General features: G+C 42.4%; 1 protein-coding gene, 1 long non-coding RNA gene and 1 other non-coding gene across 3 annotated transcripts; 1 reads left to right on the top strand and 2 right to left on the bottom strand.

The window, feature by feature from the left end:
* Window positions 1-356: 356 nt before the first annotated feature.
* Window positions 357-484, top strand: LOC116563042. Its single transcript, XR_004274184.1, has one exon. It is a non-coding gene; the product is annotated as a small nucleolar RNA SNORA40 (small nucleolar RNA).
* A 708-nt stretch (window positions 485-1,192) lies between these two features.
* Window positions 1,193-12,656, bottom strand: LOC116562864 (beta-defensin 119). Its single transcript, XM_032295336.1, has 2 exons — window positions 12,478-12,656; window positions 1,193-1,466 (listed from the first exon to the last, which is right to left on the bottom strand). The coding sequence occupies exons 1-2, from the start codon at window positions 12,536-12,538 to the stop codon at window positions 1,273-1,275; spliced, it is 255 nt and encodes an 84-aa protein (XP_032151227.1). The 5' UTR covers window positions 12,539-12,656; the 3' UTR covers window positions 1,193-1,272.
* On the bottom strand, window positions 11,034-11,640 carry LOC116562865. The gene has a single exon (XR_004274115.1). It is a non-coding gene; the product is annotated as an uncharacterized LOC116562865 (long non-coding RNA).
* Window positions 12,657-15,243: the final 2,587 nt, after the last annotated feature.

Below are 15,243 nucleotides of genomic sequence, written 5' to 3'. Positions count from 1 at the left end.
TAAAGCAAGTTGTCATTGATCAGTGAAAAAAGTTTAAAATGTTTCAAGGTATTTACTTGTTATAATGACCATAGGACTATCAGCCCTTTCCTAGGAATGTGGAGAGTTTTTATTCTCAGATGAGAACAGTAACCCCAGAAGAATCCAATGGACAAATAACAGAAGAGGAATCCCAAAAGATGATGGAGAAGGGGCAGCCTGAAAGTTAGGAAGAAAACAAAGAAAGCGTGAAATCACAGAAGACTAGGCAGTTAAGGTTTTCAAGGAGAGAATAACCTATAGAGGAAATGCTGCCCAGAGGCAGATTGAGATACAAGTTGAGGAACATTAGGAAACTTTCAAAAAGGAGGTCCAGCTGCACTTGTTTATGTTTCTGTTTAACTTGTGGACAAAGCCTTATAGACAGGTGCAAAAAATAAATCCTCTTTTGCAACCCAGAACTCATTGTTTAGTAGGAGTTTTGATACGTATAAGAAGGAATCATATTATGAAAATAAGAGGCCCACAAGTGAGCTTGGCCAGAGCCAATTCAATAGCACAGTAAGCACAAAGGCAAATTGTAATGAGTGAGGAGAGTCAGAAAATTAGAGAAAGATAATGGGTAAGTACTACTCTACTTTTGACAGAATTTAGAACTTATTAGTGGGAGCTAAGACTTTAAAAGTGAAATTAAAATTTTATATTAAAAAGCTGGTTTTAGTTGTCATTGGAGGCCTTAGCCTCTCAGATTTTGAAGAATTAAAGGAACTTAACTATCAACAACAGCATCCAATATTCAAAGACCATCTGCAACAACCACCAAACAGACCCTTCAGCCTCACAGATTGAAACCAGCACAGCTTATTCCACATTACAACAGGTCTGTTGGTTACAAAGTTTTTTCATGAACTAGGTCAAAGTTGTCCACAAGACCTCCACCTACTTCCCTATGTATCCATCTCACTGGTTGTAGACCCTCTCTGAGTTCTACATGGCACAGATTAAGTCATAATCTGCCTAAACCCTTCAAACCTCCCTCATTGGATTCATTCTCCCCCCTTTCTCACTGGCTTGTCTAGCTTCTCTGTAATTGTTACCCCAGTTTTCCAGTCTTCTCTCTCACAGGGCCCATCGAGAATGAGACAGGCATTGTCACCATGCAAAGCCCAATCTCTCACTGTGATTTCCACTGGATCAAAGACAGACAAGTGTGGCAGGTACATGAATTTTAATGAGGGGGGTTGACAGCAGGTCTCGGTGCCCAGGGAGCTTGAGAATGGTAATCACCAGCACTCAAGGCAGCCTTGGCCACTGCTTCCCATAAGACCAGTCGGTATTTTCCTCTTTGCCAGAAATGCTTATCCTCATGTAGGACTGGAGGCAGCAGGACTGATAATTTCTGCAATAGAAGTATGGCTGTTCATTCTTTTTGCAAGAGGCCCTACAGATTCCACTGTTACCCATGCATCGAAGGATGTGACGTTTGCCTGGCAAAAGAAAAAATATATGTAAATAGTTAATTTCCACCTAGGAATGACATAAATCTGGTAAGTTGGGAAGCATCATAAAAGCCTAAAGGGGGAAAAAAAAAAACCTAAAGGGTAATAATGACTTCCACTTCCAGAGACCTCAGGGCCTAAGGAAGGACACAGCCATGAATTCCCTGGGTTTTCCTTTTGCCTCATCAAGCCCAGACTTGTGCTGGAGAGACTGGCAACCTAGAAACACAAACTCATGCAGACATAGAGTCCCAAGAAAAGTCTCCTCTCTGTAGCCAAAGAACCAGGAAAGGTCAACCTAGCAAGAGAGAACATTTTAGACAATAACCGCTCAGCTCCAGGAAAAACCAAAGACAAAATTACACTCCCACTCATACATCCACCAAAGAAGGCCACATGGGGAGCCTCAAATTCTGCCCTCTCTCCACGTTGTAAGGAGGTGTGGGGAGCAGGGAATGTTATCGCTGCTGGATGGTCACAAGGCCCATCACCACCATGCAGTGTCGATAGGAATCATGTGGGGAACATCGATTTCCCCTATCTGGTGGGAAGAAGGCATCCATCTCTCTACCTCCCTGATAGGGTTGTGACAGAGGGGGCCTAGTGTAGAGTCAGGACTTCCACCGCCACACAGTAGTAACAGGGCCACCACTCCCTGCAATGTGACTTGGAGGCCACCTGGGGAACAGAACGTACCTCCCCATCTCAACCAAGTAGAGGAGATACACCTGGGCTTCCACCCCCACCTCGCAGTATCCAGGCAGCACCCCTCTGTCCTCACCAGAGCCATGTCAGAGGAGGCAAGCCAACAAAGATCATTGAAATACAATCCAGTATCTCATAACATAATACCAAAAATGTCCAGGTCCCAGCAAAAATTACTCATTATAATTATAACCAGGAGAATCTCAACTTTAATGAAAAAAAAGGCAATCAACAGAACTGAGAGCAACCCTAGTTGTGTGTATCTATAGTTCATTCCTTTTACTTCTGAGTAATATTCCATGGTACACATGTAGCACAGTCTATTTAACCATTTGTCTATTGAGGGCCATTTTGGTTGTTTCCAGGTCTATTGGGAGTTTGAGGTTTTTTTCTAAGACCATGTGTTTCTTTATTTAACAACTTCTCCCCCAAATAAAATGTTTTTGAAAATCCTTATTGTTTATAAATTAAAGGGGATCAACCTGATAATAGGTGAAATTTTTGGATAAAATGACAGGAACATTTAAACATGCAGTGGACTAAATAAAGGGTTTTTTATACTCTTGCTTCTAGTAATAATAAAATAGGTCTTTTGGAACAAATATCTGGCAGACAAAAGGTGGACACTTTTTCTTTTTTTTCTTTTCTTTTCTTTTCTTTTTTTTTTTTTTTTTTTGAGGCAGAGTCTTGCTCTGTTGCCCAGGCTGGAATGCAGTGGCGTGATCTCAGCTCACTGCAACCTCTGCCTCCCGGGTTCAGGGGATTTCCACACCTTGGCCTCCCATGTAGCTAAGATTACAGGCTTATGCCACCACGCCCAGCTAATTTGTGTATTTTTAGTAGAGATGAGGTTTCACCATGTTGGCCAGGTTGGTTTCAAACTCCCGACCTCAAGTGATCCGCCCGCCTCAGCCTCCCAAAGTCCATTGTACCTGGCCTGGATACATTTTTTAAATTTGTCAGAAGGCATTAAAAGACAAGATAATGGAGGATGAGTGGGCCTTAATTAAGAAAAAGTTTGGAAAATCACTATTTTAAATTTTAGCTGTTCTAATAGGTATGTAGTAGTGTCTCATTCTGGTATGAATATGTGTTTCCCTAATGGCTAATAATGTTGAACATCTTTTCAAGTGCTTATTTTCTATCTGTACATCCCCTTCAGTGAAATGTCTTTTCATAGTTTTGTCCATTTTTAATTGGATTGTTTATTACTGTTGAGTCTTAGGAGTTGGTTCCATATTCCAGATAGGAGCTCTTTGCCAGATATGTGGTTTGAAAATAATCTTGCCCTGTTGTGATTTGTCTTTTCAACCATCCCCTTCACAGGGTCTTTCACAGAATGAAAGTTTTAAATTTTTAGTGAGTCCAATTTATTGATTCTCCATGTTAGGTTGTCCTTTCATATCTGAGACCTGTTCACCAAGCACTCGGTATGAAGGTTTTTCCTATGCTTTCTTCTAGAAGTTTTATAGTTTTACATTTTATATTTAAATATATGATCATTTAAAAATAATTTTCTTTAGAGATGGGGTCTTGCTATGTTGCCCAGGCTAGAATGCAGTGGCACAATCATAGCTCACTGTAACCTCGAACTCCCTAACTCAAGCGATCTTCCCACCTCAGCACCTTGAGTGGCTGGGAACTAGAGGCACACATCACCATGCCCAGCTAATTTCTTCTATTTTTGTAAAGATGGGATGTTGCCCATGCTAGTCTGGAACTCCTGGGCTCAATTGATCCTCCTGCCTCAGCATCCTGAGTCACTGGGATTACAGATGTGAGCCACCATGACTGGCTCTCATGATCCACTTGGAGTAAATGTTTGTGAAAGGTGTGAGGTTTAGATTTAGATTTTTTTTTTTTTTTGGTCTGTAGATGTTCAATTGCTCCAGCATCATGTGTTGAGAAGGACCTTTCTCCAATGAATTGCTTTTGCACCTCTGTCAAAACTCAGTCGGCTATACCTGTATGAGGCTATTTCTGAGTTCCCTATTCTCTTCCATTGATCGATGTATCTGTCTCTCCACCAAGACCACACAATCTCAATTACTATACAATAAGTCTTAAAATCTGGTAGAATAATTCTTCCAACTTTATTCTTTTTCAAATTTGTTTGAGCTATTTTTGTTTGTTTGCAGATTTCTCTTTAGGCTGGTATAGACGGAATAATCTAGTCTATATCTACAAAAAAATCTTTCTGGGATTTTGACATAAATGCATATGCCAATTTGAGGAGAATTAATATCTGTTAGTTGAGCCTTACAAGATACTAAGATGGGGTGTCTCTTCATTTATTTAGATATTATTTCTTTTACCAATATTCTATAGTTTTCGGCATACAATTTCTGTATATAGTTTGTTAGATGTACACTTAAGTGTTTTATTTTCTTGGAGTGACTTTGAACGATACTGTATTTTTAATTTTGGAGTGCACATGTTCATTGCTATTATATAGAAATATAATTGATTGGCGTTTGTTTACCTCGTATCCTCTGACCTTGCTGAACCTACTCATTAGTTTTAGGTGTTTTGCCTTTGCTTTTGTTTTATTTGGTTTTGTTCGTAGATTTCTTAGGATTTTCTACGTAAACCATTATGACATCCTCAAATAGGCTCCATTTTATTCCTTCCTGTCTAATCTGCATGCCTTTCATTTCCTTTTCTTGCCTTAATGCAATGGCTAGAAATACTCAGAACTAAAAGGGACGAATTATTGAGACACATAGTGTGGCTGGATCTCAAGAGCATAATGCTGCTTAGCTGGGTGCGGTGCTCATGCCTGTAATCCCAGCATTTTGGCATGAAGATCATTTGAGGTCAGGAGTTCGAGACCACCCTGGGTGACATGGCAAAAACCCATCTCTACAAAAAATAAAAAATTAGCCACACATGGTAGCACAAATCTGTAGTCCCAGCTACTGGGGAGGCTGAGGTGAAAGGATCACTTGAGCCTGGGAGGAAGAGGTTGCAGTGAGCGAAGATCACGCCACTGCACTCCAGCCTGGGCGACAGAGCCAGACCCTGTTTCAGAAAAAATGCTGAGCCAAAAAAAGCCAATCACGAGATCTCATGTATGATTCTATTTATACAACACTGTCAAGTGACAAAATTGCAGAGATGGGAAAACTGATTAGTGGTTGCCAGGAGTTTGGCATAGTGACAGTGGGTGGGGACAGGGAAGAGAGCTGGTATGACTTTAAAGGAGCAACAGGAGGCAGATCTTCGTGGTGATGGAACAGTTCTGCAGCTTCATCATGATGGTGGTGGTTACATCTATCTACACGTGATGAAGTGGCATAGAAGTATACACATGTATTGTACCAATATCAGTTTCCTGGTTTTCATATTGTATTACAGTTATATAAAATCTAAGCACTGGAGGAATCTGGGCAAAGACTACACAGGAACGCTCTCTTGTAACATCCTGTGAGTCTACAATTATTTCAAAATAAAAAGTTAAAATATGAACAAATAAAATAACCTAAGGGGCTATACAGAGATTGAAACAACAAAATCTAAAAAACAGGAACACCTGGGTTCCAATCCCAGCTCCCATTTTACTTGCTGTGTATCCTGGAGCAAGTTTCTGTGCCTCTCTGTTCTACCCCCTTTTTCTCATATGTACAGTATAGACTGGAAAAATACCTAACCCCTAGAGTTGTGAAGATTAGGGGCTGAATACATAGAAAGCAATGAGGGACTGACACATAGTAAGAACTAAATGCATGTTAACTATTATTGTTGTTTTTATTATCATTTGAGCAAGACCCAGGAACTCCTCTGCATCCTTGCTAAGCCTGCCAGCCAGAACCATATGTACCTGACACAGGGGTCCTCTGCTACCTCCACCCCAGAAAGTTCTCCACCCAGATTCCTGGAACCTGGAATCAGCCATTTGTACCCCCACCAGATCCATTCATGGTTTCACTTGTGAATTCATTATTCATATTCAAAAAACACTCCCTAGGCTGGACATGGTGGCTCACACCTGTAATCCCAGCACTTTGGGAGGCCGAGGCGGGCAGATCACAAGGTCAGGAGATCGAGACCATCCTGGCCAACATGGTGAAACCCCGTCTCTAGTAAAAATACAAAATTAGCTGGGCATGGTGGTGCGTGCCTGTAATCTCAGCTACTGGGGAGGGCTGAGGCAAGAGAATCGCTTGAATGCAGGAGGTGGAGGTTGCGGTGAGCTGAGATGCACCGCACTCCAGCCTGGTGACAGAGCAAGACTCCATCTCAAAAAAAAAAAAAAGAAAAGAAAAAAAGAAAAGAGAAACACTCAGTAAATCACATTCATACCCTGCAGCACTAGGCATAAATAAAACATCATCTCAGCCTCTAAGGATTTCATGTAAAATGTGCTTTTGCTCCTCCTTTGCCTTCTGCCATGATTGTGAGGCCTCCCAGCCATGGGAAACTGTGAATCATTAAACCTCTTTTTCTTTATAAATTATCCAGTCATGGGTATATCTTCATAGCAGTATGAAAATGGGCTAACACAATAGATAAGCATCCATTTAGATATTTTCAGAAGTAAACCCACCGAGAGACTTGATTACCAACAGGAGCTTCTTCAGAGTAAATTACAAGGGCATAAAAATATGTTTGACAGAATGAATGTGATCTAGTGTTTGATAGCACGACAGGGTGACTGCAGTTCACAATAATTTATCATACATTTTTAGATAGCTAAAAGAGTATAATTGGATTTTTTGTAACACCAAGAAGAATGCTTGAGGTGATGGATACACCATTTACCCTGATGTGATCAGTACACACGGAATCCCTGTATCAAACTATTTCATGTACCCCATAAATATATACACCTACTATGTATCACAAAAATTAAAAATAAAAAAAATTTTTAAATAAAAAAATTCACCAAAAACAAAAAAGTAAACTACAAGAAGAAAGGGAAGATTTCTTATATGAAGGTCTAAGAATCAAAGTGAAAGAATTACAGATATGGTATGGGAAATTAAATCATGGTGGATAAGAGGTGAGCCACAACCACAATATAAAACATTAAATTTAGGCAGATATTTGCAATGTGAAAACTGGAATTAGGAAGAAAGCGTCCTCTATTCTACGTGTGTGCTGATTAGGATCAGTTGAGAGCCCTCCACCCTGATATTATCCTCCCTAAATATATGAAATGTAGACTTTTAACACAAATTTTTAAAAACTTTTTCTAATGTTCAGAGACAGTGTTTCCGCTGTTCACATTTCATGATGTTTTGATGGTCTTGTGAGTAGTAAGAACAATAATTATCATTATCATTCTTTTCTTTTTGTTTTCAACGTAACCTAAGTCAATCTCTCTGCCTTCTATTTTTTTAAAATACAGACACCAAAAGACACCATCCCAACTGAATTCAATGTTATTGCAAATTTCAAAAAAATTTAAAAAATTTTTTAAAAAGCCACTGCCCTCACCTTAATCAGAATGAATATGAATCCACAATACAACAAACAAACATTCCTGCCTTAGACCCCAGGAATACAAATTAACAAACTGCTATGACAAGACTATTATTCTGCTAGATAGAGAGTGAAGAAAGTCTAAAAGAGGCAAGGAATGATACCACCTCAAACCTCACTGTTTTCTCAACTTAAAAATCCTTTTTCTACTCCAGATCTCTGCTCATGCCTCACTTCAGACTTCCCTGAGAATTGTCCCTTTCTCATAGAATGGCCAGAATCAAGCGATAATCCAATGCCTTGGGGCACAGGTAGCTCTCATGGGCAGCCTGAGTGTCCCAGCTCACAGACAGGCAGCAAAACTGTGAAAAAATTATGCAGTTCCTGCCTCTGAAGTGGGCTGAAAAATAGATTTTGAACCTAAATGTGCATCAACAGATGAAGGAATAAAGAAAGTTTGCATATACACACAATGGAATACTATTTGGCCACAAAAAAGCATGAAATCCTGTCATTTGTGGCAACATGGATGAGCATGTTAAGTGAAATAAACCAGATACAGAAAGATAAATATTACTGTTCTTACTCATATGTGGAAACTTAAAAATGTGGATCTTGGCCCAGTGCAGCGGCTCACATCTGTAATCCCAGCACTATGGGAGGCAGAGGTGGGCAGATCACAAGGTCAACAGATGGAGGCCTGTATTTCACCTGACCAACATGGTGAAACCCTGTCTCTACTAAAAATACAAAAATTAGCTGGGCTTAGTGGCACGCGCCTGTAGTCCCAGGTGCTTGGGTGACTGAGGCAGGAGAATTGCTTCATCCGGGAGGCGGAGGTTGCAGTGAGCGGAGATTGTGCCACTGCACTCCAGCCTAGCGACAGAGCAGGACTCTGTCTCAAAAAACAAAACAAAAAAAATAGCTGGGTGTGGTGGCGTGCGCCTGTAGTCCCAGCTACTCGGGAGGCTGAGGCAGGAGAATTGCTTGAACCTGGGAGGTGGAGGTTGTGGTGAGCCGAGATCGCGGCACTGCATTCCAGCGTGGCACCTGGCAACAGAGTGAGACTTTGTCTCCAAACAAACAAACAAACAAACTGTGAATCTCATTGAAGTAGAGAGTAGAATTGTGTTCATCAGAGACTGGGGAAGATAAGGAGAGGTTGGTTAACAAATGCAAAATCACAGCTAGATAGGAAGAACATGGTCTAGTATTCCATATTCCATAGATCTACAGGGTGGCTGTAGTTAACTATCATTTATTGTATATTTGCTTTTTCTATTTTTTTTTTTAAACAGATTCTTGCTCTATCGCCAAGGCTGGAGTGCAGTGGTGGAATCTCAGCTCACCGCAACTTCTGCCTCCCAGGTTCAAGTGATTCTCCTGCCTCAGCCTCCCAAGTAGCTGGGATTACAGCCACCAAGACTGGCTAATTTTTTATATTTAGTAGAGACAGGGTTTCACCATATTGACCAGGCTGGTCTCAAACTCCTGACCTCGTGGTGATCCACCCACCTCAGCCTCCCAAAATGCTGGGATTACAGGTGTGAGCCACCCACGCCCAGCCTATTGTGTATTTTCAATTAGCTAGAAAGAGGATTTTGAATGTTCCCAACACAAAGAAATGATAAATGTTTGTAGTGATGGATATGCTAATTACCCTGATTTGATGGTTACAGTTTCTATGTGTGTATTGAACTATCACACTGTATACCATAAATATGTGCAATTATTATTTGTGAATTAAAAATAATTTTTTAAAAGAAATGGATTATCAGCCAGAGCAGGATTCCATACCAGGCACAACCCTAACATTTGCAGGTCCTAGGGCAAGAAGGCAAATGAAGGCTACTGTGTCATGTCATTTGTCTGCATACTTAAATGTTATTAATCAAGCTAATAAAATGAATACATGAAATATATCTACCCTCATTTATGAGATAGCCCTTCATAATGACCTGAAAGGTCAGGTTTGAATTTATAATTCTCTGATTCCTCAGAACTCCATGCCCAGCCCACAGCTCACCTCTCTTTTCACCCATCCCCAGCTCTGCTCACAGACCCTGCAAACAGGAGCATCCCTTGATGCCTCTTCTGCCTAGGGGTCTGCACCCAGTTGGCCCCACCCCCCAGGGATGGACATTGAGGAAAGGCCCCTGTAGCTCCTTGAAGCAGGCACAAGGTTTCCCTGGGCAGGCAATCCCAGAACCCAGCTACTCAAAGCATGGCCCAGAAAGGGAGAATGGCAGGCAGAGGCTCTTCATGGGCATATTCCCCTTGCCCCCAGCAACTCCTCACCCCATGGGGAGGGACTTAGCCAGAAGAAGCCCAGAGTCAGACCAAGATCAGAGGAGGGACCCCTCTTTCCGGAGTCTAAGAGCAGAAATATTGAGCTGAGAACAAATAGTCATCCTGGATGGGAGTGAACTCCTTCTGTCTGTCTCTATGCCATGCACCACGCTTTGCAGAACACTCTCGGCCCCTGGCGTCACTGCAGAGGACACAGTTGAGGGGTAAACAACTGTGTTGGTTAAACGAGGCCCAGAGAACAGGACTTGGGATAATAAAGCCTGGGAAAACACCTGGACCCTCTAGATTCTCAATCAAAATTCTTAAATATTCCCCACGAGTGAGTCTTCCCCCAGGCTGAAGTACCAGTTGAAATGAGACAGGCTTCTGTCTCCCTCAGAGTCTAACACAGTTGGAAGGCACACAGCTCATATTCCACAAATCCTTGAGTAAATCAATGAACAACAGCAGCTGATGGCATTTGTTGAGTGCTTACCTTTGCATTATTATTTAATTTCATCCTTACCTCAATTCTGAAATAGATTCTACTATTACTCTAATTTACAGACAAGGAAGATGAGGTTCTGAGAGGTTTATAAGCAAAGTCTGCCAGCAGTAAGTGGCAGAGCTGAGATGAATATGAATGAATGAACCGATAAAAGAATGGAAAAAATGAATAATGAACAAATTCATTCATAAATAGGTAAATCATGTGCTTTATCTTTTTTTAGTACTTAGACACCTTCTGACCCCTGGGGCTGGGGCTCTTGAGCACCAGAAGGTGTGTCAGCTGGTTTCCCTAGAACCCTGAGGATTTGGTTCTATTAAGCCCCATCCACCCTCAGCCCATTCACTCTCAAGATGGACCAACTGTCCCAACACAAGGATTCTCCCACTCTCTAGGCATCTGCCGTGCCTTTAAATCTCTCAGCTCCCACCACGTTCTCCCCAGTCCACTCCAGACTCAATAGCCTCTCTTGCCACTGGCAGATGGGAAACCGTCTTTGATATTGCAACGATCACACCATTGCGACGACCTAGGGACTTCTCTCTATTATCTTTGCCTCCCCACCCTGCCATCCCCCGACCCTCAACCCTTCTGGGGCATCATTCTTTATGATTGATAGACACAAGAAAAAAATTGTGAGGTTTAATGAAATGTGGACCCTAAGCAACCTGAAACAAAGCCATTTCTATCCACGATTTTTATTTCTCTTCATTTGCGGAGCTGTTGTGGATATCTGAGGAGTGGTCCAGTCAAGGATTCCATGAATCGTTACTGGTTCGATTGTTAAATAGCGACTAGGGACACAGCACCGCTTACGATTCCGGCAGCGTATGATGCTGTCTTCATTGTCTCTGCACAACAACCGGCAGTGTCCATCCATCCAACACTCTACTTCAGGGCATACGAACAACAGTAAAGCAGATGTTAGTATCACTCCAGTGGAGAGAAAACAGCAGGCAGAGGAGGAACAGGAGGACAGGGAAGAAGAGAAGAAAGCCAGCTGAGTGAGTAATGCTAGACCCAGTTCCAGGAAAAGAGAGAAGAGACCTTGGGAGGGAAGAGAACTGAGACAATGGTTCCAACTAGAACTCTAAAGTTTTTGGGAGAGGTTTTTTAGCCTTCTGTCTTCCTACCCCCCAACTTCTTACTCCTTACTTTGGAATCAACTAAAGCTAATTAATGTCCCACCTCACAGAGCTAGGAATGAAGGGAAAAGGACGTGATCACCTGTAATATTAGGGAACGAAGAGGATTCACTCTCGTTACACAGACCTGATTTTTTATCAGTAGCCTGACCCTGTTTAGCATAAACCTAACAAGCCCCGGCTCCAGCTGCAGCCCAATCTCCAATCTTCCTTATTAACCCAATTCAAACTCAAACTCATTCAGGCCTACCTTAATTAGAACTCCCAGCCTTACTCCACCCAGTGCCCCCAAGCCCCAACTCCAAGCCAAACGCTAGTCTAATCCAATCCCAACTAATCAAACCCTAATCTAATCAAGTCACTAACCTCCATTCCCAGCAGTGTCCCATCAGCAAGCTGAACCCAAACACCCTGCACCATCCAGCACCGACTCCCAGCCTCAGCCCAAGCCCCAGCCTAATCCCAACACCAGCTCCACTCAACCCCAAATCCCATCCCCTCTCCAACTCTATCCTAAACCATCAGGAAAGCCCAGCTCCTCACCTCCAGCTGGTCCTAATATTCCTTCTATCACCCCAATTCCAAGGGTTTTCCTCCATCTTCACTCTAACCTCCCCAACCTTCACTCTAATCTCCCAAAGTCCTCAACAAGTCCCCAGCCTGCACCTGTGCTTTGCCCCTCAAACCTCTCCCAAGCTCCCACCAGGATATCATCCTGGCCCTCAAGCACCAGATGCTCCAAACATCTATCATCACACCACTCTGAAAAAAAGAATCAGAGAGAGATATTAACGAGTTGATCCTGGGGAAACCTCTGAAAGCAGCAGGAGAGAAGAAAAGGTTTCAGATGCTGCCCACAGTGAGAGGAGAGGGAAAGACGGGAAGCGCATGACCAGGAGCCCAGACCCCTGAGAGAGGCTCACGTTACCTGATACCGCTGGTTCTTCTATGGCCAGAAGGATGGCAAGAAACAGGACAAGAAGTTTCATGGCTGGCACACCTGTGAGGAGGAGGTGAGTGAGCTGCAGCAGATGGAAATAGAGTTCCCTGCAGCAAGGCAGAGATGAGCCTTGCTTTTATCAGCAGGCTGTGGGCAGTGAATTAGAAAAGAAGGGGATTTATTGGAGGTCATCCAGGCCAAAGGACAGTGTGTAGCAGATGTCTCAGCAAAGCACAAGATGAGAGTGTGGGAAACTGGCCAGCACCCGTGCCAGTAAAGGGACAGGCCAATTAAAGCCATTTGGCCTTTGAGAGCCACAAAGGAATTAATACATAATAAATATATATCGAGAAATATTTAGTTTAAAAATTACTTTGCATTTCTCTGATAAATAGAACATGCACTGGACTTTTTATTATTTCCTTTTGAATTATTTAGTCAGATATTTGGACAGTTCTACTGGAGTACTGTTGTGTACTTATTGATTTACGAGAGCTCTTCAGTGCTGTTATTACATCAGCTGCCTTGTCATGCTTGGTGACAATACTCTTCTCCATGATTATGTTCTGCTTTAAGATATATTACTTGCCTATAAATGTTTAAAACATATTTAAAACGTAAAAAATACATTAAACAGATCAGGTGTGGTGGCTCACGCCTGTAATCCCAGCATTTTGGGAGACCAAGGGGGCGGTGGATCACGAGGTCAGGAGCTCGAGACCAGCCTGGCCAACATGGTGAAACCCTGTCTCTACTAAAAATACAAAAATTAACCAGGGGCGGTGGTGGGCGCCTGTAATCCCAGCAACTCAGGAGGCTGAGGCAAGAGAATCATGTGAACCCTGGAGGCAGAGGCTGCAGTGAGCCAACATCAAGCCATCGCACTCCAGCCTGGACAACAGTGTGAGATTCCATCTCAAAAAAAAAAAAAAAAAAAAGAGTTACTAACTCAGAAGTGGGAGTCGGTGGCAGCATAGTGAAGGAGGATTTAACTTTTTCCAGGCGGAGAATTGCTGTGCAGAGCCTAAAAGTAGAAAATTACAAAATGAGATCAGCCTAGATTCATCTTACATTTTTATCAAGAACTGAATGTGCGCTAGATTCTGCGCTGTGCACGTCCCTGTCTCATCACATTTAATTCTCATGACAACCCTATGCCTTGAGTAGGAAAGTTCCCCATTTTAGAGATGAGAAAACAGAGCTGAGAAGGTTAAATGGCTTGCCTAGGGTCATGCAGCCTGGGTGACAGAGCAAGACTCCATCTCGATAGATAATTAATTAACTAATTAATTAATTAACCAAAAATTACTTATTCTCAGCTTTCAAACAGAAGGATACACATGTCTAATGTCTTTCAGAACTTCCGAATTTGCCAATCTTGTTCCCAGTTCAGGGCCTTAACAGTTGTTATCTGTTTTCCCTGTAAAGCTCTTCCTCCAAATCTTCCCATGAAAATCTCCTGCTCATCATTCCATATCATCCCAAATGTCACCTCCTTGGAGAGGCTTTCCCAGGCCACCTTAGACAACAGTACTCCAACACGCAGTCACTGTAGACTGTAATAACTGTTTGCGACCTCCATATATGTACCTATTCTTTAAAATTCTGTTTTGCATGTTTGATCTTTGTCTCTCTATTTAGAATGTCAGAAACTTGGCTTATGACCCCAGTACCCATAACATCACCTGGTGTATTAAGATACTTACCCAGCCATTTTAACTGATATTCCCCCCAAAAAAGAATGATTCCCGAAGACAGACATGGATTTCTTTTTTATGTAAAAGTCTGGGTATACAGTTAAGTGTGGCAGCTTCACCATTCAGCAGGGAGCTAGATTCCTTCTGGCTTGATGCTCTGCCATCTTCAAGAGGCTAGTTCATGTGATGACTATGAGCTGCTCCAGTTCCCACTGCTAAGTCCCCATCCAGCCATCAGGAAAGGAGAAATGGAAGTGAAATACAACACCCTTTTCTTTAAGGACATCACTCAGAAGTTGCACCCCTCAGCTTGGCACGGTGGCTCGCACCTGTAAGCATAGCATTTTGGGAGACCGAGGCGGGTGGATCACTTGAGGTCAGGAGTAAAAGACCAGCCTGGCCAATCTGATGAAACCCCGTCTCTACTAAAAATACAAAAAAAATTAGCCAGGCATGGTGGTGGGCACCTGTAATCCCAGCTATTCCGGAGCCTGAGGCGGGAGAATGGCTTTAACCCAGGAGATGGAGGTTGCAGTGAACCGAGATCACACCACTGCACACTGCACTCCAGCCTGGGCAACAGGATAAGACACCGTCCCTACAAAAAATAATAATAAGTTCCACCCCTCACTTCCAATCCTGTCCACCTCCCAGAGCTCATTCAGACCATCACACCCAGCTGCAAAAGAGGCTGGAAATATTTTCTTTATTCTAGGCAACCATTTCCAGCTAAAATTTAGGGGTTGTCTTACTACGAAGGGAAAGAGATACACAGAGGAAGTTCTAGCAATCTCTGACATACCTGGCATTAAATATTAAATAATATTTAATAAATCTCTGTAGGCAATAAACAATAAATATCACTTAGTTAATAACTAATTGCCGATAAGAAATAACTTATACATTGGGTACATCTATGAGAAGTGATCTAGTAGAGAAGACACCCAAGACCCTGTAACTCCAGGGCTTTGGAAGCCCAAGAGGGGAATCTGCTTGAGCGCAGGAATTTCAGACCAGCTTGGGCAACATATGTGACCTCATCACTACAAAAAAACTT

Source organism: Sapajus apella, unplaced genomic scaffold (genome assembly GCF_009761245.1).
Source record: "Sapajus apella isolate SASKATOON/1434 unplaced genomic scaffold, GSC_monkey_1.0 scaffold33, whole genome shotgun sequence".
In the NCBI taxonomy this organism is placed as follows: domain Eukaryota; kingdom Metazoa; phylum Chordata; class Mammalia; order Primates; family Cebidae; genus Sapajus; species Sapajus apella.
The sequence above is the reverse complement of the archived record's forward strand: the minus strand, read 5'-3'. Positions and strand labels throughout refer to the sequence as shown.

Coding starts and splice junctions, on each gene's coding strand:
- LOC116562864 (XM_032295336.1), bottom strand. CDS start 12,538: ATGAAACTTCTTGTCCTGTTTCTTGCCATCCTTCTGGCCATAGAAGAA. Junction 1,467..12,477: donor AGAAGAACCAGCGGTATCAG/GTAACGTGAGCC, acceptor TTCTTTTGCCAG/GCAAACGTCACATCCTTCGA.